The sequence below is a fragment of the Poecilia reticulata genome, chromosome 2 (genome assembly GCF_904066995.2).
Source record: "Poecilia reticulata chromosome 2, P_reticulata-male-v2, whole genome shotgun sequence".
In the NCBI taxonomy this organism is placed as follows: domain Eukaryota; kingdom Metazoa; phylum Chordata; class Actinopteri; order Cyprinodontiformes; family Poeciliidae; genus Poecilia; species Poecilia reticulata.
In genome coordinates, this window is record NC_088831.1 from 6417391 (window position 1) to 6445072 (window position 27682).

General features: G+C 41.3%; 1 protein-coding gene across 1 annotated transcript in view; it reads right to left on the bottom strand.

The window, feature by feature from the left end:
* ptgfrnb (prostaglandin F2 receptor inhibitor b) overlaps positions 1-27682 on the bottom strand; it is a 52970-nt gene that overhangs the window by 20091 nt on the left and 5197 nt on the right. The window contains exons 2-10 of the mRNA XM_081616147.1: positions 26201-26313; positions 25793-26051; positions 19359-19772; positions 16077-16493; positions 5897-6043; positions 5650-5810; positions 5443-5563; positions 4234-4444; positions 3971-4158 (exon numbers count right to left, since the gene is read on the bottom strand). Coding sequence (XP_081472273.1) covers positions 3971-4158; positions 4234-4444; positions 5443-5563; positions 5650-5810; positions 5897-6043; positions 16077-16493; positions 19359-19772; positions 25793-26051; positions 26201-26313 — 2031 coding nt within the window. The remainder of the gene's footprint in view (positions 1-3970; positions 4159-4233; positions 4445-5442; positions 5564-5649; positions 5811-5896; positions 6044-16076; positions 16494-19358; positions 19773-25792; positions 26052-26200; positions 26314-27682) is intronic.

The window sequence follows — 27682 nt, forward strand, 5'->3', positions numbered from 1 at the left end:
TGAAAACATTAAGTGAAAGGAAAAGCAGAATGGCATTGATAAGACAGGTTGGGTTAGGCTATGATTGTGGTCCATGTCAACTAGACTTGTAGTAGTTTGGCCTGTAGTCGAGCATTGAAGACAGATGGGTTGGTGCGAGACAGATGGAGAGATCGACCGACTGCTTGGTGAACTCCAGTCCAATCGTCTGTCACAGAAAGTCTGATTCTAATGCATAAATTGACCCAGTTCATTTACAAGTGCTGCAAAACGGCATAAGAGGAACTCCTGACATGCTAGCTGTGCTTTCAAGGCATCAAGAAGGTGATTTAAAGAGTAAAAATGTTTTTAAATTAGGAAATCGGATCCAGAGAGTTGGAAAATTCTACTTTTTCACAACTTGTCACATTGAAATAAACAAATGTAAATAATTTTATTGGGACTTTAAAAGGAAAATGATCTCAATTGCAAGTCTTTGTGCAGCCTCAACAGGTTTTCTTCCTGTATTTAGTTCCATCAGTTTACCAATAAATTCTGGTTTGCTTGTAGCAAACTGGATTAAACTTGGTTTGACTATGAAGCAGATTCACAAAAAATGTAAATTTATATCTAAAAATATATTGTCAATTTAGTTCAATTAGGAACACATTACAATCTCGTCACACTTGTAAAACAATGCAGTCCATTGGTTAAGTTTTCCAATTAACTGATAGAGTCACTCCTGTAGGATAAACATGTGGCATGCACATCCATTTATCACGAAATTACCCAAACTCAAATTAGAACAGTAAATTTGCTTAAGGGGAACATGCCAATATAAAAAATATTCAAAACTTTTGATAAAAATAAAAGGTTCTAGTGCTAAGATGACTTGTGTGAACAAACTTACATGTGATTTCAATTGCGTTCATGTTTTTTAATGGAAATGCCACAATTGCGAAACTCTGCTGAAAAGTTTTGTGCACAGTTGAAATGGAAAACCGACTTTTTAACAGGAAGGAACCTCCGGCAAAAGCAGAGCCTGGCTTGGTGATTTCAGACGCTACGTTTAACAGAGTGCTGCGTCATGTCCAAACGCTGGGGGATCTCGTTTCATAACTTAAACCTGTTGCTTTAAATCATCTCCAAAGCTTTCTCTCTGATCTTTCTGCTGTGTTCCTTGGTCTTCGTGATGCTCACTGGTGTTCTCGGGGGAAATTTACAAAGAGTAGAGTAAAGGAGTTGGAATCCAAAAGCAGGGAACACATCTTAAATCCTTACTTGCTACATTTTTTTTGCAAATGTAGCGACTTCACATAAAATGCAGAGTGAAAAACACACGAAGGTTCAACTTTGAACACATAAAAACCAGAAAAAAAGACTTTTGTACCAATCCAGTCTTTCCTCTGCAGCCGCTCCATATTTGCAGTTCTGCCAGATCGCATTCAAGCTGAAATACTTGACGGGAAACGTGTTAGCGAAGTTTTTGCATTTCCATACACTCAGAAACAGGACGACACCTCCGAAACGGTAAGGATACAGCTGGAAGAACGGAGGAAGGAGTGGAAGACGCTCGCTTAGAGCTGAGCTTCCATCCCCTCAGGCGAGCATATGGGGGCTCTCCACCAGCTCACATTGACGCTGACACACTGTTTATGTGGGTGTGTTTGTGTGTTAGCAGGAGGAATGGGAGGGGGGTCAGCTTAAAATATTCCACTTGGACACACACTTGAAAAATTCCACACACATTTAAGAGAGCGAAGACAGAAAAAAAAAAGAAACGAAAGCGGTGGTGCAGATCTTCGCAGCCGGCTGATTGGCCAAAGGGCTTTGCTTTGAAGACGTCCCAGAGAGAGAGAGAGGAGACGGGGAAGGATGGATGGGCAGGGACAAAAAAGTGTGAGATGTACTTGGAGCTGAAGGCTCCCGCTTTCCCCCAGAGAGGGACAGAATCGTAGTCCTGGGTTTATCATCTGGTTTTCCACGTGTCTCGTACGTCGTCGCTCCACTCCCACAGCCTGTAAGCGTCTTTTCCTCCTACAGATATCGCGAAGATAATTCAAAAATGTAGCATCCGATGTGTAGGAACAAAATCTGGGACACAAGCCGCTCCAAAGCAGAGTGCTGACCGGAAGCACAAGCCTGTTTAAAGTCATCACGAAGAATATACAGAAAATCGCACATCTGCATAATAATGGCCCATTTTGTGAACAAAGTTCAACACAGCATTGGCTTAAAGATGACCATCCAGTTTATTGCAGCTTTTATATGCTTTACATTTTTACCTTTTTGATAAATTACATAAAGTAATTGACTCAAAGAACACAAAAACTAATTTAAACATTTGGAGCAAATAGTATAGCATTCTGCAAGACCAGCGCTGTTTGCAACTAGAAAATTGCATGAATTAAATGCAGTTATTGCATTCTCTAGATATCCATTTTGACATGTGGGAATTTCCCATTTGGGTTCATTCTTTTGATCTCAAAATCTTATTAAAAATATATATTTCACACAGATATTAAGATTTCCTTGTTCGGGGGAATGTCTAGATTCTGTCAGAACTTTGAGCTTTCTGTTCAGACTTTTCTTTTTCGTCTGCTTTTGCACCTACTGAGACAAAAACAGACATAAGCACTGGATTTGAGGGTTGTTTGAATGGGATCACATTTAATATGCAAAGACTGTTGTGAATGAAGCCAACGCTAAACACGTATATGTACGTGAATTTACAAACCCGGTTAGTTTCTTGCATCTTATTGACTCTCAAATAGAACTTAAAATCTATTCATTTTAAAATCTCACCTTAAAGTTTCAAGTTATTTCCAGTTTCTTTGTTTTCTCCCTTTAACACAAACATTTTTAATTTTTATCTACCCTTCCATCTTCCTCTCTACATTCTCTTGTACTCAGATTACTTTCTCACCAACAAACCTCTCTTCTTTTTCTTTTTTCCTCCTCGTCCACTCCATCACCTCCTCGCCTCCCAACCAGATTCCTCTTTTAGTTTCCAACTTCCCAGTCAGATCAAAAGACAATAAGTAGGCCAGTGGCAGTGGTGGGCGTCAAAGAGCTCTAGGTGTGTGTGTGTGTGTGTGGCTTTTTGCACATTATTAGGGACTTCATTTTACACGTGAGTGGATGGAGGATGCGTTTGTAATGTGTTAGGAAACAGAAAAAAGGAGCTGCTTCTGTCTTTCTTTCACTTAATGCAGGACTTTAGTCCCGTCATTAGTTCACTCGCTAATGATCTGAGGACTTTTATGAAAGCAAATAAATCACTGAAAGGCTGCAAAATGGCTTTGAATAATTAATGAATGCAGCCGCAAACAGGAAAGGATTTTGTTTGTTTTGAAATGATGGATTCTGTTGGATTTTTATTAAACAAGATGGCTCTCTTACAGAGCTCCTGCTGGGACGCCATAGAAGCGATATTTAATTTGAAAAAAACAAAAACAACAAAAAAACGAGCGGGTCAGAGAGCAGGAGTCGGTTTGTGACGAGCTAGTGAGCAGATGGTGGTTCTGTTTTTGTGCTTCATCTGCTTTAAAATGAAATGCAATTCTCCTTTAAACAACTTGAAATAAATTCTGCTTCATAAATTGCAAAAAAGTCTCCAAGATTAGGTAAATAACAGCAGCACGTCAAGTCTCGTTTTTCTTGATATCTGATTTGACTTTGGGATTTTTACGTCACAAAAATCCAAGATGCTTGTGCAGATTTTTGCTAGCAGTTTTTTCTTCCACTTAACTTTCCACCAATATGCAAGGATCCACACTGAAGCCGGCATGATTTCTGCAGAAATGCTCATTTTTATTAACTGGTTTTATATAATTGTCTGTAAAACTTAGGTTGTGTTTATCCTCTAAATTAACAGCAATAAAATCGAGAAGTTGAAGTTTTTTAACTTAATAATTTTGAATAAATCTACTTTTCGACAACATTAGAAGGCAACAAGATGAACAGATAAACTCCAAGTTAATAAAAAGAAAGAAGAAGCATGTGGACGTACCGTTTTCTTGAAAGTCGATGGTGATTCTGTTGGACTTGTCCGTGGCAGCAGCGGTCCAGGACTGATCGGGCTGCTGTTTGGTGAAAGCCGTGACGTTGCACCAGTAGTCCCCTTTGTCGGACGGCTGGACGCCCTCCAGGCGGAAGTGGAACTCTCTCGCGCCGGTTTTGGCAAGAACCAGGCTGTCGCTGTGGGAGCAGGTTGAATTACGTTAGAATCAAACTTCAGAGTGTGTTGTTTAAGGTGAGGGACGGTGTGTGTACCTCCTAGATGGGTCAGTGATCTGCACCACGTTGTCGGGGCTGAGGGACATGATTGTTTTGATGCCTTCTGCGCCGCTCTGTGATTGGATCTGGACAGCAAAGCCGATCCAGTCGCCGATGTTCTCGGTGATGGCGGAGCATCTCATCTCAAAGGTAGCCCCGCCCACCGAGACGTTACGAATGATTTTGGCTGCGACTTTGACAGTGGGACCTAAAAAACGCAAGACAACGTTAAATCAACCTTAGAAGGGGTCACAACACAACGTTTCTTGGGTTTGTAAAGGCTTAAGTTTAACGCTTTAATACTCCAGTTCATCATGACATTATGGAGGATATTTCTACAGTAGGATGCTTTTGGAAGGCAGGATAGAAAGATAGGAGTTGGGGAAAAAAGGAGGAGATAAGGAAGCAAAGATTTAAGGGAGAGATGAAAGAACATGAAGTAAGTGAGGTAGGACACATAGAAAGAATTAAAGGGCACAAGTAGGGAAGGAAGACGGGAAGGAATGAAGGAGGACATGAAAGAAGACGGACAGAAGGAAGGAAGGAAGGAAAAGAAAAATGATTGAGAAACGAGAGGAAGGAAGCAAAGACCCAAGTGTTCAAGGAAGCGATATGATGGGTTAAAAAAAAAAAAAAAGTCTCAAAATACTTTTTGTACTCATACTTCCATTTTCCAAACTTCTCCACACCTGGACAATCCTGAATGAAATTCCAGACTTTTACAGACTACGTAGAAACCTTGTCTTTTATTTTCTAAAACCGGCACCAACACAGGCAGACTTAGAAATGTGATGACATCATGGCCTGATTAGATAAGCCAAGGTCAGAAAGTTCTCGGCGGACAGGAAGTAAATGTGTGCGTGCATTGTGTGCGAGGAGCTGAGACAGCAAGTTATCTTTTGTGGGATTTCTCTGTGAAGTCTGGAAACTAGAGTTACAAAATCGGAGCTGAAGCTGAAAATGCTACTGTTCACTGGTGTTACTTTGGCATTTTCAATCATTTCATCTAAAGCACTCAAGGCTAAGCTGCAGACGTTAAAACTCTTTTTGAACCAGCAGTGCCCAGGATTTAATCTGCAGCCATTAAGCTAAACAAAAGAACAACCTCGACTTCTCGGTTTGAAATCCCAGACGGGTTTTGTTCGTTTAAATCAATTAAAACGGTCATAAAAGTGGATGTGAGGCGGCGTTCTGAAGCTGGCTTACTCTTGGTGTCCCACAGTACGGTCAGCGGCGAGCTTTTGTACTCGGCGGCATTCACCATTTTCCCCTGGCTGCTAACGCTCCAGGCAGAGACGGCGCACACATACTGGCCCATGTCAATCTTCTGCAAAGTGATAAAACGTAATTTTAACAGGATTGAACTTAGTGCTACGTTGGCGGATCCTCTGGTTGTGGTGATTAGCTTCTTACCTGTGTGCGGAGAAACCGCAGTTTGAACGTGTCGGGTCGGACTCTGCTCAGAACCAACACTCCGCTGTCCACCCTGTCTTTGTACGCCGAATTCGACTCCAAGTTGCCGTAGGCGTCCAAAGAGCCAATGAGCTTCGGAGGCGGCGCGTTTGTCACCTTATCTATTAGTGATTGGACAGAATCAGTAAATCCACCTTGAACAGAGTTTTCAGCTTAAAAGGAAAAAAAGGTAATTACTGTGCAGTACCAGGAAGGCCAATGTGCTCCCAGCTGACACCCAGTCTGCCCCCTGGTGGCAGCTGGGAGATGTTGGTCACGTCACAGGAGAGCTCTATGGGTTCGCCTGTCTTCTGGGGCTTCGTGGCGGCTTCTAGGGTCAGCGTGAAGTTCGGCTCTATGGAGAAAAGAGTGAGGAAGGAAAAAACGAGCTCCGTCACATTAAGCTTGCACGTAAAAAGGCATAGATACACCATAACAGGAGAAGAAACAAGACAGTGCATAGGAGAACCACACAAAAGCCTGACATCTAACTCCTTATGTTGATCACACGCTACTTACTGTGAGATGAGATCCCACTCTTTAAGCAGCGTTTGTTACAACTCAGCCAATGTCGCCCCTTTTCTATTGTCAAGTCTTGCTCTAGCAGGTTAATGACTGGTTCTAGTCAAGTTGCTATGTTAAAGAAATTGACCAAACGCAAATTTGTTGATGCTTTATCCCTACTTTTCCCGATGGACAGCAATTTTATTTAGGGGCAAGTTGTGCTTCAGAAAGATCCATCTTCTCTCAGGACTATGTGGAGTGGGTTTTATGGTCCTGTTGCCAACCAGGCTGAAATTTAATTGAAGCAAGGAACCTGATAGAGTGACACTCCAACCTGATAACAACCAGAGTTCCCGTGCTTCACCCAGAGCAGCAGATCTTCCCCCCTTCTGTCCGACATGTCAGCGTTTTGTCATTTTACAGCAGTTCAACATCAACCTGTGAATGCAAAGTGATTCCTGCGTGTTTTTTTTTATTTAGTTGGTGTCAGGCTAAAGTAGAGCCGGCTGTCTGAGCCAGAGGACCATAAATAGACCTGAAGTAACACAGTTAACTGCGCGAGAAGAGGTGTGTATCGCAGCGTTAATAGTGAGTGTGTGTGGGCGGTGAGGCAGGTCCTCACAGCCAGACATCCAGATTGCAGCTTTACACGTCAATGAGCAGGAAACACACACCATGGTCTCCACTGAAACACACAGTGTGTATGTATATACAGTACACACACACACACACACACTGTAGCAGAAGAAGGGGGGGACTTGACATAAACCAGCTTTACCACATCAGGTACAAGTCAGTAAACACACACAGATCAAAGCTATAAATACAGGTGCACCAGTGTGAGTTTGGCACAGCTAGCGGCGCGGGTGAAGTCAGTTGGACGTCACACACACACACTGACTCATGCACTGTCACCATCTGCTCTGAAACACACACACACACTTTGATCAATGAGAATGTGCAAAGCTTCTCCGCCAATTAACCACGCGCCCCTCTCACACACGCCTTGCCTTGCCTTATTTAGCTAAGCTGCACGGCGGATGTTGAGTCTCGCGTTGCCAGGTTTGGATGCTCAGTGCACATAATGCCCATTTATCTCCAGCTTCAATTGAACAAACCGACCACGCCCGCAAGACGCACGGCTTGCGTCTTGCGGGCTACTTCTGTGGAGTAGCAAAAAAACCCCCGAAAAAAACGGAAGCTGAGGCTATGATTCACTCTGGACAATTGAAACGGAACCGTAACAGATTGGAAAAACATGGCCTGGTCCGGTAAGTCTCAGATTCAGCTGTTGAGATCAGAATTGGGAACAAACAACATGAAACCATGCATCTGTTCTGCTTTGTACCAACAGTTCAGGCTGTTGGTGGTATAACAGCATAGAGGATAAGAGGACACTCTTTGGTTTTAGAACCAATTGAACATTGTATAAACAACTAATAAAGGACAGAAAGATTTTAAACCATTAATGAGATGATCGATTTTCTGAAGAACTCTGTATTTCAACACTATAAAAAGGTCCTAGTGAGATAAAACCATAAATCATAATGGTTTACCTCCATGTTTACATTAGACGTGTGAAAGCTGCGGGTCATTTCATCGCTTCAGCATTTTCACTTTCGTTTTTTCTTTATTATCATTTTGGAACAAGTCCTAAAACAAGTCATCTCCTACAGACTGTTTTGCGTCATCCATCAATCAGAAGATTTTTCTGGAATCTGCTCAGTCTAGCGGGGATGAAACCAAAATCTGCAACCGGAAAAATCAGAGTTATTCTGGATTAATTCAGAAGCAACGTCTCATCTGAGTCCACTGTTCCAACTGGGGAACAAAACGACCACAACTTCCTCTTAAAATAATTAAAGATAAATTTAAATGAAGAGAGACCTTTACATTTTTGGGGATTGTGCATCTTCGCAATTTCAATAAAATGCTAAACTAGGAAGACGAATACATATGGGTACAAAGCTGTTTGGCCTCTGGGTATGAAATGGAGCCAATCAACAATGTGTGGCCATGAAATAGCAAATCTGGAAAGTCAAATATTTTTCCACATTTGTTTTCTCAAACGTATCCAGGTCTGAAAGACTGGAATCCTGTTCACACTTTTCCAGACAGTAGACACCCTACAGATCAACATTTCATAATCTCCTGCCCTTGTGTCACCAACAGCAGAACCAAAAGCTCATGTTTTGACAGTTGTGGTCTCTCTAAGCCAGATAATCTTCCTGCCTGGAGGAGGCTATCCGTTTCAACAGCAGACCCTGTAATTACCTTGCTCGTGGTGATCATTTGGTTTTTGAAATGGGATTTGTTTTTTTAAAAAGGTACAATTTGTTTTTCCCTCCTCCGTTGGATAAGTGGTCGGCACACACGACTGACTGACGGCTTAAAGGGACTAAAGAAGAAAAGTTTTACGGATTTCGCTCAACTTCTCAATAAACGGCTTCAAAATCGACCCACGCCCATGTGTTCGTATTCTCACATTAATCGAGTTTGAATGTTTGTTCAGGAGGCGTGACCCTGGACTTTTACTGGAATCCGTTTGCCTCGTCTTCCCCTCTCCGGCTCGCTTACAGGTGGGCCGCCTGCCATCGAAGCAACACTCCGATCATTCCAAAGGAGACGGGTAGGGAACCCGTAATCAGCGTCGCGTCAACTCTCGTTGAGCTGGGCTGGGATTTGAGCTCTCAACTTTTGAAGAAAGAGCAGAAGAGTGCACTAACCCAAACCGAGGAATAGGCACAAGAGACGATCCGGTTTCACCGCCTTGTGCGGGCTTTTGTGTGTGTGTGTGTGTGTGACGTAGTAACAAATAGGGGGGAGAAAAAGCCGGTTGAGTCGTTCCTGCTGTCTGTTAAGACCCAGCGTGTCTCCAAGGACGAACAGGAAAGAACGGGCTGACCCTCATCCAAGAGATGAACACAAGCCACGCGAAACACAGACATCCAACCCCGCCGAGATCTGCAGGCTTACATTTCACTTGACATTTAAAAAAAAAATTAATTATTGATCTCACCAGTTTGAAAGCAACCGAAATGTTAAATCGCATACGCTCTAAAGCTAGAACGTTTGATATGTTTCACTCCTGACTAGTAGAGACAGCTGTAAGATGCGATGGGAAGAATGTGGAGATCTATCAAATATTCATTTCACACGGACAAACGGCACACGGAAGAGCGAAGGTGTTTCAGGAGGACAGACGGGCGTCAAACAGGGTGAAAGCTTAGATTTCAAAAACCGCAGGCCTGCAGCCGAGAGAGAAGTCGGGATTCAGCTGCTTGAACTTTGACTGAAGGATACATTTTCTCCGAGTTCAGGAAACTACGTGAAGCATCTTAAGTGGTTTCCACAGCTAATCCTGAGTGAAATAAAGTTAAACTCATTCTCAGCTAAAAGGCGTTTAGCCATCGACTTCGACAACCAGCTGGATTAAGTTCATTTTATTGTCAAGTAACAGTGTTATCTGCATAAAATGTGACCAAAATGATAGTTTAATGTTTCAAAGAGACTAATTTAAGTAAAAGACAACTTTAGTTTTTTTTCTGCAGTATTTATAGTACAGTGACACAATGGAGCCATTTAACAGACATTAGAGTGCCAACATTTTTATGAAAATATACAATTTTAGACTTTATTTGTCCTTGTTCCAAATTGCATACTAATCACTAATACTGTAACAATAAACATTTATTTTATGTGTTTAACTTTACCAGTAGTATGTAATAATTAAAAAATGCCACCTTCAAAATTACCGTTTGTGTTTCAATAATAGACATTCCTTTCTCTCACACAGTGTGACATCTCCTCTACTCCCAGCATAAATAATTCATGATTTCCCACCAATATCTTAAAGAAAAACTCAGTTACTAAGCAGGAGATCATTGAAAAGCACTATGATTATAGACTATTATCTGCTAAAATCTGTTCTCAGTCTTCGACTCTTGAGGAAGAAAAGGCTAATTTCTGTCACTGTTTCTAAAAAAATTGAAATTAATTTCAGCTTACTAGCAAAAACGGCTTTCCATTTCTTTTTTGTTGTAATATTTCAAAGATTTACACCTTATAACGTCAGTCGGCGGACACAGACTCTCTTCTTCGTTGGTAGCACTTCCAACAGAGAAGAGGGCTGTGACCTCAAACAGGGGCTGAATCACCCTCCAATAAAGCCAGCAGAGTTATTTCAACTCAGATTTTCCTCCAAGCTCTTTTTGAGTTGTAACATATTTGTTAATCTGATGCAAGCTGTTGTCCCAAGAAGCTGAACCTGCGCACGCTTATTTTTTAATAAACGCCACTGCGACGAGAACGCAACGGCTGGCTGAGCTGCAATCCTACATGCAGTGAAAGCTTCATGTGAAGATAAGAGCCGAAAGCGTTCCTCTGAAACGGCCTGCGATGACATTCCTTTCAACCGCCGATGTCAGAAAGAGAAACGCTGCAAGCATGCGGACACCTGTCTGTTTGGAAACGCGTGTCAAACAAGCCGGAACATGGGCAGGAAAAACACTAACTCCTTAGCTAACCCTGCAAGGATTAGAGAAAACCATTCAACTAAAAACAAGAGTAAACAAAAGAAAAGTCTGCAAAAAACATTCAACATTCAACTTCCTGGATGAACTTTGACCTCCTGCACAGCTGTGCGCCACAAAACAAACACACAGGAGACACTAAATAAACACGAGTAGAGCGTGTGCAGATTAAACTACAAAGATGAACTATTTGCTAATTAGGATGGATTTTATTCGGGGGAAAGGGGGGAGTTAAAGATGAATAACAATGCATGTCAGCGGAGCGGGGAAACATCTTTACATCAGACGCTCGCCAAGTTGTTTTTGCTGTATTAAAAAAAAAAAAAAAAAAGGATTTAAAAGGAGAATGAACCAAAATGATAAAGCATCTGGGGAAAAAATGTTTCTGAAGCAAATACGAGTTTTTTTTATACTTTCAGACAAAAAAAAAAAAACAACAACAAAAAAAGAACTGAGTTTTCAGTTTTCCATCTGTACAAATTTCCCACCTGGTAGTCTGTTACACTTCAAAGACTAGTTGAAATTGGTTAACCAAACTATGCCGCATCTCTGCTCTTGGAACAGTGGTGGCCAAGCCAAGATGTGCGTATAAAATGCGCCATCTCGGCGCTTTTGGCATGACACACCATTCCAGTTTAAACATATAAATCCCTTGTGTGAGCCAACCAACCTTGATGCACATCATCGCGCCGCTTTTTGCTAGCACTGCTGGCCCCACCCCAAAAAATACACACTTTTCTACAAAAATGTAAAAAAGTTTAAATCGGTGCGAAAAGTCTTGCAAGACACTGTACATTCATTGAAAAAACAACAACAGCAAAAGTCCATATGAAACTTAAGCTGCCCTTTTAGAAGTGACATGAGAATAACTCCAGCTGACACAACACGCTTCACTGGGGGAGGCACAGCCCAGGGTTTGCGCACGCATGTGTGTGTTTCTGCCAAAGGGGACCTTCTAAACTAGTTCTCCAAGTCTTCCTGCGCTCCCTGGAAGGGCCGTGCCCTGAGCCCGCTGTTACGGGAACAAACTTTTCAGGCTTCGGATCAGCAGAACAGGAAGTGACTGGTTGACACGCAGAGTGTTTCATCCAATATGCAATATTTGGTCAATTAGAAGTAGGGATTCCTTGGTGTGTGTATGTGTGTGTTTGGGGTGAAGTATGAAGGAATGCGAGCCCTCAGGCTAAAATGTAAGAGGTTACCCTCAGTATGAGGGGCACACAGAAGGCAGTACATGTGGCATTTACTCTGCAGGAACCAAACTACTCAAACCCTGCGGACACACTCGTGCATGCAGCTATGCATTAACGGCAAGATTGAGCCCAAATGACTGTGATGGTGCCGTTTGATATGTCGGCTTTGCCCCTCATGCGAACCGACTTTTGATGGCGGCTGCACCCGGAAAGCCCGGCTGGTATTTTGAAATGCAACACGGAACCTGAAGGCTTGGAGGAATCTTCTGGGTACGGAGTAGAGGATGCTGTTATTTTAACTAACGGCTCCCGCTGACATACAGCACAGGATGTGGTGGAGCCAGCAGACACACAAACACACACACGCACACACAGAGACACAGCTTCGTCCACAGAGACAGGGTGGTTTTAATAAAATATTTGTGTTTAATGATTGGACGAGTCAGCCGCCGGAGTTTCATAAATTACTCTAACAGGGGAACAAAATGCAACCAACGCTCAATGGTGTTAAAGCTACAAGTCAAGAGTTTACCGTAAAAAAATAAAAATTTCAACCAAACTTACTTTAGATGCAGTTTGTCACGCACAACAGAGTCTCAATGTTCAGTTTTTATTTTTTGTGTGGCTATTTTTGTATTAAGTCGTCATTTAATCCAAAACCAAGCTTCCATTCACACATTCCTCTGGCGACATCACAAAAGGTAGCCAATCAGAGTCGTCTGTATTGCTGTTTTGCGTTTTTCCTTACTTTTTTAGGCGTTTTGAAGAAAATACATCCTTTGAAGGGCTCTACTGGTATTCCGAATGTCTGTGGCAAAACATTTGTGTAAATATCCTGCAAGAGTTTAAGGGAAATTTGTGTCGTTTGTTTTCCAAACTGTTGCTCAAATTTCCAAATCCAGCATCCAACCACAGGAAAAGCAGAAGTTGAAAACATGCCGTTAAATCCAGACTATTACTATTTCAAGTTACTTCACCAAAACTGAGATTTTATGATTAAAACTGGGTTTTGTAAAAGAAAATATGAGAAGCTGTGAGTATTTTTCACAAATTGTCTCAAGCTGAAGCTTTGAGTTGGTTTTGTTTATCCAACTTTGTGAACTTTACGAGGCTATTTTTATCGACGAATAAAGAAGTTTCTTAGGGTGTTAATAAATATTTTATTGCAGGGAAGATAAACAGATGTGAATATATATTTTTTTTGCAAATTGGATGAAAGTACACCAGGTACAACATGAAACTTTTATTATAAAGGAAAAAAAACTAAGAAAAAACAATAAAACAGATTAGCCATTGATTTTGACTGTATTAATTATAACGTTGGAAACAGAAAAAAAGGGCAAACTAATACAACTCTTAAAATATGCAAAACGTGATGGATGGACGACTGGGTCAGCAAGTCTGCAAGCTCTTATTAGATTTTCCCAGCCTACAGCGATCCAATTTTACCAACAAAAAAAAATGGACCAATGAAAGAAAACCATTGAATTGGAAACAGGGTCATGGTCGGACAATGTCCACTGAAGCAAATGAAGATCGCCCATGTTGTCTGACATACAAGGGAGGGGAAAAAAAGGCTTCTGCAGCTCAAATAGTTACTTTGGATTGTTTTAAAAAGTGCTTTGAACATCCAGATTTAATGATCATAATCAATAATCAGTAAACCAAAAACAAAAAAAATAAACAGCATGAAAACCACCAACCTAATGTGCAAAGATTCACTGCTCAATGACATGTTGCCTGAGTGTCCATGAAGCATAAATTTCCTTTTGATGTCGGCGGTATCTGGCAACCGATTCACCCAAAATTCCACTGAGGGAAAATATGAGGCGTTTTGATCTGATCTGACAATACTGAAGCCAAGAAGCGCACACACACACACAAAATGATACAAAAAAAAAAAAAAACAAACAAACCGGACTCCATAAATATAGTTTTATTCTCTCCAGGCCAGGCGCTTCACCCAAATGAGACGGAAACCAAAAAGACTAATTCCATTTCTTAACGATAAAGTGAAAGCTAACGCCTAGCTGGCGAGAATTTCCCAAAACCAGTAAAATGCAGCGAGGCAGCTGGGCTGAAAGGAGTGATCATGGTGAGGAAGATTTCTTCATTAAAGTCAATTTATTTCTTTTAGATGAGGGTACTGGGAATTTGCCAGGAATGCAGGAGCAGCTGTTTTGATATTTCTGAATTCTCTTTGGCATCAAAACGTTCATTTCTCTCATATTGGCTAAACAGCCCGGATGAAATAGACAGTTATTTTTGCTGATACTTTAACTCTGATCACTTTAATTTCAGTATTGCAGAACTTTTTCATTTATAGTCCGCAATTATGATTATAGGTAGCCGCAGCAGGAAGTAAAACCACAGACTGAAAAATGAAAATTCATCTTAAAAGCTAAGGGTTTAAAATGGAATGTAATCAAATGCACTTTACTGTTCACAATTATAAACTAAATGAATAAAATTTGGTTATAATGTCTAAATTAATACATTTGTCTGGGCATACACCATTTACCTGCTGTCATGCACGGTGGTGGAGGGGTGATGATGTGGGCTTGTTTTGCAGCCACAGAAGTTTGGTGCTTTGAAGTCAATTCAATAAAAGAAAACAAAACAAAAAAACTTTATATAACCCAAAGGAAAATTTAATTAAAAGATCTATGGTAGCAGTCAGTGTTGCAGCAAATCTGAAGGAGCTTCTGACTGAAGACTACGGCTGTATGCCTCGTGACAAGCCGACAGCTCAGAGACAATATTCCACACAAGAGTTGATTATGAATTTTTCCGCAATTTATTCCAAACCGGCTAGCTAGCAGCTAAAGTTAAGTCTGCGAGCTGTGCTTATGTTAAAGTTCCTCAAAAGTCTATTTATTCACGGAGTTCCTCTTCTCCCGACGACTGTTTAAAAGTTCAATTACAAAACAACCTTGAAATTAAGTTTGAATGATGATCTCGTTTCTCTCATTTTGCATATTTAGCCGGGGATAATAAAGCTAATTCCACTAACTAATTGCCCCCACACATAACCTTGCCAGAAAGCCACTTCTTGGTGTAAAGAGAGGAGAGAAAAAAAAATTGAATCAGTATAACGTTAGGATTCAAACAGAAGGAATGAAAACTGAAACGCGAAACCGCCACAGACAGTGGGACCACCCACCACGCTGGTAATTGATTGCTGCGTCGACCGTGTTTGACATCGCCACTCTCGAAGGCAGGATCAGAGCATCGGCGCGCGCGCCGCCGCACACAGCAACAGCTCACCCAGAGGTAGCAGACAGCAGGAAAGCCATGACTAATCAATCGTCCTCGCAGCAGGAGTCGACAGGGTGACTGGAGGATTAAAGAGTTTCCCCTTGAGATTCCACAGTCGCACGCATCTCGTATGCGGCACGTCCGCACACGAAACAATACGGAGTTACTGTACTCTCGCTGGTTTACACGTAAACCGAACGTAAACAGAGCGGTAATCTTAGAAGTGATCTTCAGTCTCGACGCTGACCAGCAATTAAAGCGCAGCGACTTCCACGGCAACACCATAGAGGAATTGACTCTGTTGCTCTAATTTAAACCCCCCCCCACCAAAAAATAAAAAAAAAATCAAGCTGTGCAGCTTATTAAATATTCATCTAGCTTCAGGACTCAGACGAGAGAAACACTTCCAGAATACATTAATAAACACAATTTTATCATCGCTTCTAACAGCATTTTGGGGTGAGATACTGCGTAAGAGCACTTCCTGAAACGTACAACCTTGCGTTTACATTCATTCCTTGTTTCAGAAACAAAATGTAGCAGCACATACAACTGAAAGCAGATGACTTGCACTGTATAAAAAGATATGTACCACTTTACCCCCCCACCCCCCCTCTTTCTGGCATTAAATAGAACTAAACATTTCCAGTTTCAGCACCTTAGGGATTACCGAAATTATGTAACCATCAGAATACTAGAAATGGGTATTTTAAATATTTTATTAGACTTTATTAACAGTCACTGTAAATGTAAACTCCATCAAACATTTTAAGTATCCTTCTTTGCTGGAATTTTGGCCCATTCCAAGTCTGAATTGGTTTTGTATCTTTTTATATAGTGTATGAAGCTCATCATTCAGTCATCTTAAAAGCGGTTAAAAACATGGTGTGGATTTACTTACTGATTTCGGAGACCTTCACAGTCACGGGGTTGGAGGTCTTCTCCGCCACCTTGTGCCACCGCCCTGCTCCTCCTCCTGTGACGCGTCCTTCCTCGATAAAGGCTTGAACCCGGCAGGTATAGATCCCGCCATCACTGCCGCTCACGCCCCTGACCGCCAACCTGTAATCGCCGTCTCCGGTCTTCTCCAGGCTCGACTCTCCTCGTTTCGAGACCGCGTTGGCGCTCACCACACCGCTGCGGTTCACGGTGATGATTTCGCTATCGTCAGCCAGCCAGGTCACCTCCAGGGAGAGGGCGTCCAGGTTGTCGGCGGAGACGTGGCAGAGGAGGGTCAGCGTGTTGCTGGGAGACAGTAGCAGTGAAGTGGAGGATTGCGAGGAAGGTGAAGATGACGCTTTCACATTGAGGGAACGATCTTGAGACAGAAGAAAAGCACAGGATTCAGATTAAAGTTGCACAAAATATATATATACACATATATATATACACAGTGGTGCAAAAAGTGGGTATGCAACCTCGGTGGGGTGGGGGGGATTTGGGAAGCGAGTGAGCGTCGCTCCTTCACCCTGATGTGTGTGTGTATATATATATATATATACACACACACATTTTTTTTGCATAACAGGTGAAAAGAAAACATGCTAACTTTGTAATGTTTTGGTTCTTGAAAAAAGGGAACATTTGGAAAAATGTTTGATTCCAATGAAATGCTACAAACCTAAACATTACAATAGCTTGGCTCGCTAGCATAGTGCTCAAACATGAAAACTAGCATTATGCTAACTGTGTGTCCAGCTGAACGACTATAGTTCTCAATTCACATTTTAGTTGGACCAGTTTTTGAACAAATGGTAGTAAAGTTTATAAATATAATCCTTATCCGAAAGTAAGTAAAACTTCAGGAGGCTCTTTGTTATGGATTTGAGCCTGTAGCCAATAAGCTAGCTGAGTGGCTGGGATAACACTAATTTCATTTAGAGGGTGTCCAAATGAAGAAACAGTGGAAAATTCTGTTTCATTTTAGGAGTCTATTTGATCATAAGTGTTTGACAGAAACTATATAGAAAATAAATGACTAAACTTAATCTTTAAAAATAGAACATTATCAAACTGGGAACTGAAGGGTGAAAGGCAGACTTTCTTTTTCCCATGGCTTTCTTTCAGCAGAGATGCTCGAGATGACATTTACAGTCCCATCCGATGATTAAAAAAAAAATGGGCACGTATATTAAAAACGTCAGTCTTTCCTGTGTATCTTTACACCATCAATAGGATCAGCGGTTTGAATATTATCTCTAGTAGCAACGTCAACACAAGTAAAACGGGAAGGAGTCTCTGTGTGGTGTCTGGAGGAGGACAAAAGGGACAAAGCAGACTCTGTTTGACTTTTCTCATCCTCTTTACCAAAGCCAGTAAGTCAATACGAAGCGACTGGACCACAATGACTCGAGTCCTAGACCTGGTTGTGCTGTTCATGTTTGGTTTCATTAGAAACCATGGGCACTCTCCAGCACTTAAGAGGATATGGTAACCTAGAGATAGAAGATATGGTCTCCACAGCAACTTCAGTGAATGACTGCGTCTAGCGGGGCCTCTGTGTAGACGGGATAAGGCAGAATGAGGGTCATTTTAGGGTCATGAACCTCCTGGGAGAGAGCAAGATGGAGAGTAGAGAGAGGTTTGGTGAAGAGGATCCCTCTAAAACAAAGGGAGCCACACAACGGGCCGGGAACTCTCCCACGTCCTTTCACTCTTCTCACACTTCTTGTCTTCCAACTCGTCGGCAAAAAGAGGCGTTCCTTCGCGTGGCGACCCCAAAGCGAACGGCCCGGATCTGAAAACTATCTGTTGCGGCGATGTCTTGACGACACACGAGCCTCACACTGAAGAGTTTTCATTTAAAGATGTCCTTTGAAGGCAGGCTTGCCAACCAGCTTTGATCCGTTTTAAGCGACAGAACTAAAAGGTATTCAGATTTGAGGCGAAGGACAAATGGAGCCCAGGGAGTGCAATAAAGCGCAGAGCATCAAGGCACAGACCGGCAGGAATTGATTTCCTCCACAAGGCAATTTGGTTTATGAGCAACGGACGCAATGAGTCACTTTTTTTTTTTTTTTTGATAAAGTGCCATTCGACAGATTGATTCTACAAGCCATTCAAGCAAGTTATAAACTAACTCTCCCTTTCTTTGTGTTCCTTCGACACTCGTCTTTCACCTCACAGAGAAACAATTTGAGGATACCTTGTGTTAACGCCGGCATCTTACAATCCCAGCAGATAGATTACTTCTGGGCTGAGCAGCAGACACCAGAGTCAACAACAAAGATACGGTTCCTGGATTTACCGCTTTGGACAAACAACGCAGAGTTCTCCGTGCTTCAGAAGAACTTTTTTTTTATACATTTTTAAGAATAATGGACACAGAGCCTTGCAAAAATATTCTACTTTTTCAAATCTTCTTACATCCACAAACTACATTGCACGTTTTTGAGATTTTATGATAGACTAAGAGAAAGTAGAGCATAACTTTGAAGGAAATTTAACAAAGATTTCTTTAATAAAGTGTGAAAAGTGGAGTTTTGATTTGTTTTTAGTGTCTAGCTCTGGCTGTATGTTTACAACAGTTCTCACTGATGGACGGTGCACCTCCGCCCTATTCTCCAGACTTTCCCTCCAACAGGTTTTCCATCAGGGTTGACATGTGTTTAGTTCCATCCATCTTCTCATTTCTCAGATTTCCACACAACTATGAGCTGCTGACAGATTGTCAAACCGTCGATCTCACAATCATGCACTGCTTATACATTGCTCTCTCTTTCTCACAAAAAGCTAAATAAAATACAGTGAAACTTGTTGTAGCATGACAAAAAAAAAGTTTTGAACACTATGTTCGTGTTAAAAATCCAAGATTTTGCACACAGATAAAATTAATTTATCCAAATTGTCCACATAAAAAATGGTCATAAAAGAGCAAACTGATGATACTAACAGCATTCATCTGAGCACAGTGCTCTGAAATCTGTTGTGCAGTCGCAGGCATCTTTTCTTTTCACACATTCTTCCCATTTGTTAAAGCCTGCTGCTTACATTACCCACAATGCAGTCTGACTGCCAACATTTGGGAATGAGATTCTAACACAAATTGTGTCTAATGTAGCCTAAAGCCTGAAGCAGTGATTAGGAAGCAGCTGCTAAGCTCACTCTTTAACAAGGAACCATTTCAGACTCCATACTTGGTAGTTTACTGGTAAAAACACAAACACGGGGTAGTTTTTCTTACTTGTAGGAGTGACTGAAATGGCCCCCATCTCTTTGGAGCTTTCCACAATCTTCGTCCACTTCCCTCCGCTTTCACGCGTCCATTCGGCCCCCGTGCACACGTAGGTCCCTTCGTCAGACATGGTGACCCTGGAAATCACCAGCTTGAACGTGCCGTTCCTGCCTGGAACCAGCCGGAGGTCCCCGTCAAGGTAGCGGCGGGTGAACCTCGGACCCGTGACGACGTCACCCTGGGGGCCAAATGTGAGGATTTCCTCAGAGCCGCCGCTGGTTTTCACCAACCAGGCAACGGACAGGTAGGTCAGGGAAGGGAAGGTCAGTTCTCGCGTGGCGTTGCAGGAAAGCGTGAAGTCGTGTCCCTCTGGGACGACCGGGGAAGGAGTCTGGGGGGTCACTTTGAGGGTGTTGGGGATAACTAATGGAGGGAAAAACAGAAAGACAAGATTTTATGAATGAATGAGTCAAACGCTAACCAGATAACAGCTGATGAAAATTCATTTTAGAACCATGTGCAACCCAACAGGTCATCCTCCATGGTTATTTAGCTCCATCCATCTTCCTCAAGCTCGATGCTGCCATCACCATGTTTCATGCAACCGTTTTCTTCAGGGTTTTTCTCAACATATTTCATTTGTAGACCACAACATTCAGTTTCGAGCCAATTCCCCAACCACTCAAGTTGATACTCAAGTTTCTTCTGCAACTACATTTATAACTTAAAAATAGGCATTAAGTGAGGGCTTTTTCTACTAATATATTGACACTGTGCACCTACAGAACATTAAAAATGCTGTTTTAAGTCATTAGCACCAGTATTTTTGGTGATTTACAATATTACAAAAAAATAATAATAAAATTGGAAAATGCAAGACATTCACAACTTGTGTGCGTCTCTCGACTTTTTTTTTTTTATAAGCCTCGGTGCGATCCAATACACAGAAGAAAAAAAAAATTGCACCAAAAGTAACAGGAACATTTCTTAGGTAAATAATTGAAGTAGTGATACCCAGTTAAACCGAAGGATAATGACTCAGTGTCTCAGCCGTTAGTGAGACATTAACTAGGTGGAGCAATGAATTCATAAACTATGATGACCTTTAGACATTTCTACACCATTAAGCAGCTTTCGGTTTAACCGACACAATTCACACACCTTATAAGAAAAAAAAAAAATTAAGAAATAATTCAAACTTTGCTGATAAATCTACTTGTGGTAATATGACCAGGGCCACTGCTAAAAGCAGAAACAAGGTAAACAAACGGTTCCAGGAGAAGGCAGTAAACATCTGATTGCATGTGTGGCATAAAACACACCCAGGGAGTGTTCAGGTAACCCAATAAACTCTCCCTTTCACTTCCACACAACAGCGTTGGCTCAACTCTTTTATGCCGGACTTCTTTTGTTTTGAATTTGCAGCTAAATGCAACGATCAGGCGGCGTCTGAGTAGGTTCTGACAAAGCGGCCTGTGACACCGCTGAGACCATTTTCTTACTGAAACCAACCACATGACTCACTTTGAGGAGTCTAAAATAAAAACCGGGGGTGTCTCTCTTCTCTTTTTCCTTCCCTTTATGACTGTTTTCAGTTGAATCCACGTCTCATCGTTTCACAACGGGGAAAAGTGAGGGAACAGACGGATGCTTTGAGGATCGGAATGCGAGCGGCGGAGATACGGGGGGTTAATAATGCCGAATGGTAACCTCACAGTAGGGTTTGCCTGTCTGCACACGGGCTCTGCTTCATTAGCTCCACCAACATGTTTAGATTTTAACACAATGTGTCACAAGCACAAAAGCAAAAAGGGATGAGTCACTCGTTTTAAATCGCTCATCTGAACAGTCTTTCAGAGTTTCCTGTTTCAACATGTCTGCTTTTAATAGGAAATATATTTTAGAGCAATGAACACATTATGAACGTTTTAATTGGATTAGGTCAAATACTGTTCTAGCAGTTGGTGAAAAGCTACATCATTCAAGTCAAGTTTGAGCAGAGGCAATAAAAAGCCAGACCATTGAGGAGACTGTGGGTGTTGTTTGTGAGCATAAAGTTGATAAAGCTCTTTTCTCTTTTACTGAAAATTAGCTAAAAGCAGAACAACATTTTCTTTCTCTCTGAACCACATGAAGGAGAACATCTGACTGCAGAGGCCATCTGAAGATGCAACAATGTAAAACCTCTCGTCCCTCTGAGCTTCATTTTTAAAAAGACCAAACGGTATGTTTCTAAATACCTTACTGTTGAAAGATTTGTAGATAAAAAAAATTAATAAATAAAATTACTGAATGGCTCCTTGATATAAATGATTCTTGTCAGAGTTGCAACAAACTGTAATTTACAGCTTCACCACAAGCGGTCATTCTCAACCCAGGTAAATCAAGGGCAGACGAGGCTTACCAAAAAGCGCTTTTAAATGTCTGGAAAGAATTCCCGTTTGCCAAGTGTCTCCAAATCCCTGCAAGTTTCAAAACATCCTCAATGGATAAATCCTTATGTAAATATTCACTTTATGATAGAGTTCCTGTATTGCATGATGCCCAAATTTGGTGGTTCAAGCACAACATCAGTCTTATACGGCTGATTTTTGACATCAAATTTTGAATAAAGTGGGTTCACAGAAACTGCAACATGCACATTTCAATGTAAACCTTCAAAAACTCTGCTTTTTAGTCCATCAGGTATTTCCTGATTCCCAAAGTATGATACTGCCACCACCTTATATGACAGTATCTCAGGTAGTTATGAACAAAATCATGGATAAGCCGTTCATTTTCGTTTTATTACAGCAGGAAATGTTTTTGTCTCGTGATCAGAGTTATTCAAACATCTTGTGACAAAAGCACAGCATTCTACAGCGAACAACAACCATGCAATGCATGTTATTGACACGAATAAATTGTAAATCTGAACCTCCTCCATTGGAGAACGAAGCCCATTATTTTAGCCCCATCAAAGTCCCAGCAGCTCCCAGTGTTCATGAGCTTCGTCTCTAAATTTGTCCGGTTTGGAAAGCGATTCTAGTCATGTTGAAAATGTGGCCAACAAGAGGCAGATGGCTCAGAATAAGAACATAGTTGTGCATTGTTGGAATTACACGGATGGCACATTTACATCCCATAAGAGACTTTGCTTTGGATGCATTCAGTTTGAAAAAAAAACAAAGAACACCACTCTGATTTTTTTTAGTCCAACTCATATCACCAAATGAAAACACAGCTTTATGTAGATCTATTTAACTAAAGTGATCAATAAAAACATACATCAAAAAATATCAAATAATAAAAGGTAATTTTCATGTTAATTGCTTGAGAAAACTTTATTTTGCATTTAATTTACTGGGATTCCTGTTTAATTATCTCAAGATCTGGAGTTGATTTTCATCTTCCTTGCAGCTTCATTATATCAGCTTGTCAAGATATTAACCAAGAGTTTACTTTAGCATCATAAACTGAGAAATAACGTGTTTTCTCAAGTTACTTCATCAACTTGGGAAAACAATGCTGTCTAGCAGGAAAGGAAACAGACATAACAGCTCCATTAAAGCAGAAAACAAGCACCTCTCCTTGTTTTTCCTGAATCTTTCTGTCATCTTATTATTTTTGAAATATCAGGATGTCAAGCTCGGCTTTTTTGTTTCGACGATTCTGTAATTGGAATAATCTAATCTCAACAAACTGTAGGAAGTCAAGAAAAAAAATTTGAGTCGATGGAACCAAGCCAATACCAGAGTCCCTAAAGGATAGACCAATCAGGTGTTGGAAGAGTTTGGAGTTTCTGAATGAGTAGGACAAACAATGAGACTTAACGAGCGAAAAAAAAAAAAAGTCGATTTTCTTTGTGGTACTCTTAGTAGCAACAGGAAATTCATTTTCTAAATTTGGCACCAAAATGTCCAGCATGCTTCGACTTGGAGACTTGATCCTTTTCAGTCGTCAAAGATGCTCAAGTTAGTTATCAAAAAATAATAATAGTAATAATAGTAAGATCCATTATGATGTTTGGGGAGCTCTTTGAAACCTGCTGCACTGAGCCAAGTATCTATTGCACATAACAAGGACGATGCAAATAATTGTGTTTTGTTCTGCCTATTAAAATTAGCCTAAAAGGCTCAGCAAACTTCCCTTGTTCTTACATAACCAAACATCCTCGGCATGGCAACGAGAACGGCGCGAGGAAATCTGGTGGAAATCTAACTCTTCGTGACTTGAAGTACGCGAGCAGGTATCTGCGTGGAAATCATTGCGAATGCTAATACATATGCTTAGCATGCACATAACGAGCTCACTCGCATGCAAACACGGCCGCCTTGTTAATTCAGGTCTAAATTTAACAAGGTGTCTGGGGAGCTGTGCTGGGAAGCAGAGAGCAGCCGAACATGATGGTGCATTATGGAGATAACTAACCTGCTGTCTGATTACGCTCTCCGTCACTTCATCTCTTAAAATGTAGGCTTCCGAGCGAGAAAGATCCCATCTTTCTCCTCCCACGCAAGATGTTTTTTTTTTTTCTTCTTCTTTAAAGGAAATAAATGTACAGAGATGGAAGGGGGGTTTGGTTTTCATGGGCCTGGGCTGCCAAACAGAAAGCTTGTTCTTAATTATGAAATGGAAAGCCAATCAAAACCAAGGGGAAACGGCGGAAAATACGCGGAGACGGCATGGTCAACTTCGTTAATGGTCCAAGCCAGTTCATCTCAAATCAGAATCAGCGCTCATGTGCAAATTAATACCAATTATGTTTTCAACGTTTTCCCGTCAGATGAGGAAGAGTTGCAGTTGATCTCTGGGATCAGGCAGGCTGAGATCATATCGAGTTTGAGTTGCAAATGTCATTCATTAGTTAAAAAAAACAAAAGAAAGTACTTTCCCAGGAGGGTAAACTGTTGCCGAACAGGTTGTTGCTATGGTCTACTTCCTCTTTACAATGGATGAAAACAAATTGAGGTAAATTTGTTTTTGGTTCACTTTCTGTAATTAAATGAGTTGCTCTGTATTAAACATGAACCTTCTCTGAAGTGATTTTAGTTTCATGTTTGGTACTTTTCCATGCTGCTGTTATGTTTCAGGACACTAACCTCACAGTATCACTTTTATCTCAGTGGCACTTTTGCTCACAAGCACAACCAGACAAATACTGCAGAATTGTAAGTTTTGGCTAAAACCTAGCTTTAAGTCCCATCCGGTTTAGACATCAACAACAATCACAAGGTGTATCAAATTACATTCACCGGCTTATAATGTAATAACTTTATGATTAAGGAAATCCCAGAAAAATGCTAGCAGCACAAACACAGCATTGACCGACATATTTAGTTCAAGTTAGATAATGTGAAAGGGCCTGGCTGACCTTTCTGTACCTCCCCTTAAACATTTATTAATAACTTCAAAGTGACGACGTCACAAAATAAATGTTTTGCATTGCAAAGCAGCACCAGCGTAGCAACGTAGCATAAACGTTTGCTTGATTTTTTTTCCCCCACAACCAACAAGGTTAAAGCGGTGGTCACACTTCAGCTAACCTGCTAATAGACATGCTAATGTTTTGATTAGGAGTTTAGCATTTTAGCTAACTTTGAAAACATTTAGCATACTTGCTAAAGGAGCAATGAATCTAAAATCTCTGATGCTATTGAAATTTATTGAGATGAACCTTTGTGCAGGTGATGTGAGAGGGCCTGACTTATCTTTCTTGACCAACTCTTAAAGTTTTGTTAATTACTTCAAAAATATTTTGCAATAAAAAGCAGCACTAGCGTAGCAATGTAGCATGAAAATTTGTTAGGACTTTTCACCAGACTCGACAACGTTACTATGAAACAAGAGAGGTCATATTTCCGCTAATAGCCAAGCTAATATTTTGCTCAGGGATTCAGCATTTTTGCTAACTTTGACAACATTTAGCACTCTTACCTCAAATCCTTGCAATGGATCTAAAGTGATTGCAACTTACTGAGCTGAACCTGTTTGCAAAAATGCTGCAATGATTAGCTAACACAGAATTAAAAATTGATTGGAAAAATAAACCCTCATTGTACTGAATGGCACAGCTTCATCCAACGTTTTCAGTCGTACAATGTCATTTAGATTCTCTCCAAATCTCCATCTCCCTGGTTCTAATTCGACACAAGCCAAGTACTCCCACCTGACATCTGCTCTCCACTATCAGAATGTGTGCTCTATGTCTGTGTGCAGGCCAGTAATTGTCTAAAACCAGCGTTCACACAGTGTGTGTGCAGGATATAAATAAATAGTTAGCAAAGCTCTAGTGAGGAATGGAGAAAGCTGCTAAATGATCCAACACAGCTATGTGTGGCAGAAAACCAGTGCTCTGAAAACAATACTGTGAAACACAGTGATGGGAGCAGCATGATGCGGGGATGCTTGGACAGAGTTTATTGGAAAAATGTTGCCTTCACTCAGGTTTCTTCCTGTCTTACCCCTGAGCTGGACCTGAGCGTCGTAGTTGCCGCTTGTGGTCGGGTCGGTACTCGGCGTTCGGCAGAGGTAGAAACCGGAGTCCGTCAGCTTCACCTCACCGATCTTTAGCTCCGCCTCGTTGTCCTGCAGACGCACCACCGAGATGTCACCTGACGCAACACGCCTGCTGAACGAAGGGTCCGAGAAACTGGATTCGAAGGTGGAGATGATTCGACTCTTTGGCCCGGTTGCATCCCTGGACATCTCCCAGTCGAAATCCTGCAGGGCAGAGGAGAATAACGGTGACGTTCAGTCAGTGAACTGCCATTTTCTGATCCTGCTTCTTCGTATAACCCAGCCATCATCAATGTGGTTGATAATTTTTAACAGAGCAAAAACAACAATTAGCATAAACGCCAAGACATTACCTGCTCACTAGGTCCTCCATAGTCATTGACGTCACACCTGATGGAGACCGGCTGACCTTCCACCCTTATTAAGGGACCAGGAGAGACCGTCACCACTCGGGCCGAGCATCCACCTGGAAGGACGGACAAAACTCCACAGATTAACCCTTTAATACACTCTTTAATAACAGAGACTTGTTTGGCACTCAACACCCATATTATCCAAGTTAAAAATTAAAAGTTTGGATATTTGTGTGGCAATTTGTTCGTTCAAGCTACAAACAAAATGCGGAGAAAACAGGTGGCAAAGTCAGCCTGTGGCTCCCCGAACGTCTCACAGGTGAAGTTTTGTACTTCAGAAGAAGGCGGGTGATATTTTCACACTGTAACTCTGTTTCGACATGTACAACAGATACCAAGACTCGACACAGGCCGGGCTTGTCGTGACCTGAGGGAAACACGGACCAGGGACGTTCATAATGACACGATGCAAAAGCTAGTTGAGCATGGGCTGCATTTTTTAACTTTCTGTGCGCCAATTCTGACGCATTACGCTGAGTCATCCCTCATTTTGTTCCAGTTTCTGTCTAAGAAGCCACACTTTGATGTAACTTTTGGAGGTGGCCTTTTGAGGTGAATACATCTCCAGGCTTTCTGACACTCTTTAAAAACCTTTGTTTGAACTTTTTGCTGCTTTTCTCAAACCGGATGCAAGTCTTTTGCACAGTACAGTGGGTGTGTTACATTCAACTCAAAGATGCTCTATATCCCAAATGTTGTTGTAATTCATATCATCCAAATATCTTCAAACAGTAACTGAGGATGGCGATGCTGCGAGCAGGAAGGATTTCTGATAGCAGTCAGCCTTCCAAACAAATCAAAACGAGCCTGACTAAAGACAGTTGGATTACGACAGTCATGCTAACAACTTAATATCTGGTCAGACGACACAATATTGAACCTAGATGATGTTGTCATCTGTTGCCCAACTGCTAATCCACCTCATTTGCTTTTGCAACTTCTTAAATTTCCCATCTAGCGGTACGATTAGAAAGTTGAGGAGAAAGATGTTGAAATGACAAACAAAAGTCTAAGAAAAAGAACAAATCAGAACTGACCTAACAGAGCTGCTCTATCATAATATTCAAAATATTCTAGAAAACATAATTAAACGTATTCAGCTGGACAACTCTTCTCCTTCAGAAGTTTAATTCTTTACTGAAAACGTTAAACATTCTTTAGAGATTTTGGTCCAAACTAAATGCATCATCCAGAACACACCGCAGCATTCACAGATTTTTTCCAGCATACCTTTCCACATCCAGGGTTTTCCTTTGTGTATCATAAGCCTGGAGGGTTGTCAGGCTGTATTAGTGCCCCACCAGGCTGAGCATTGTTTGTTTATTACAGTTTTTTTTTTTAATACACCAGTAGCAGTGAAAGCAAACATGGGTTAAAGAACCTCTATGGCAACATAGTGTGGCAATTATGTGAACACATACA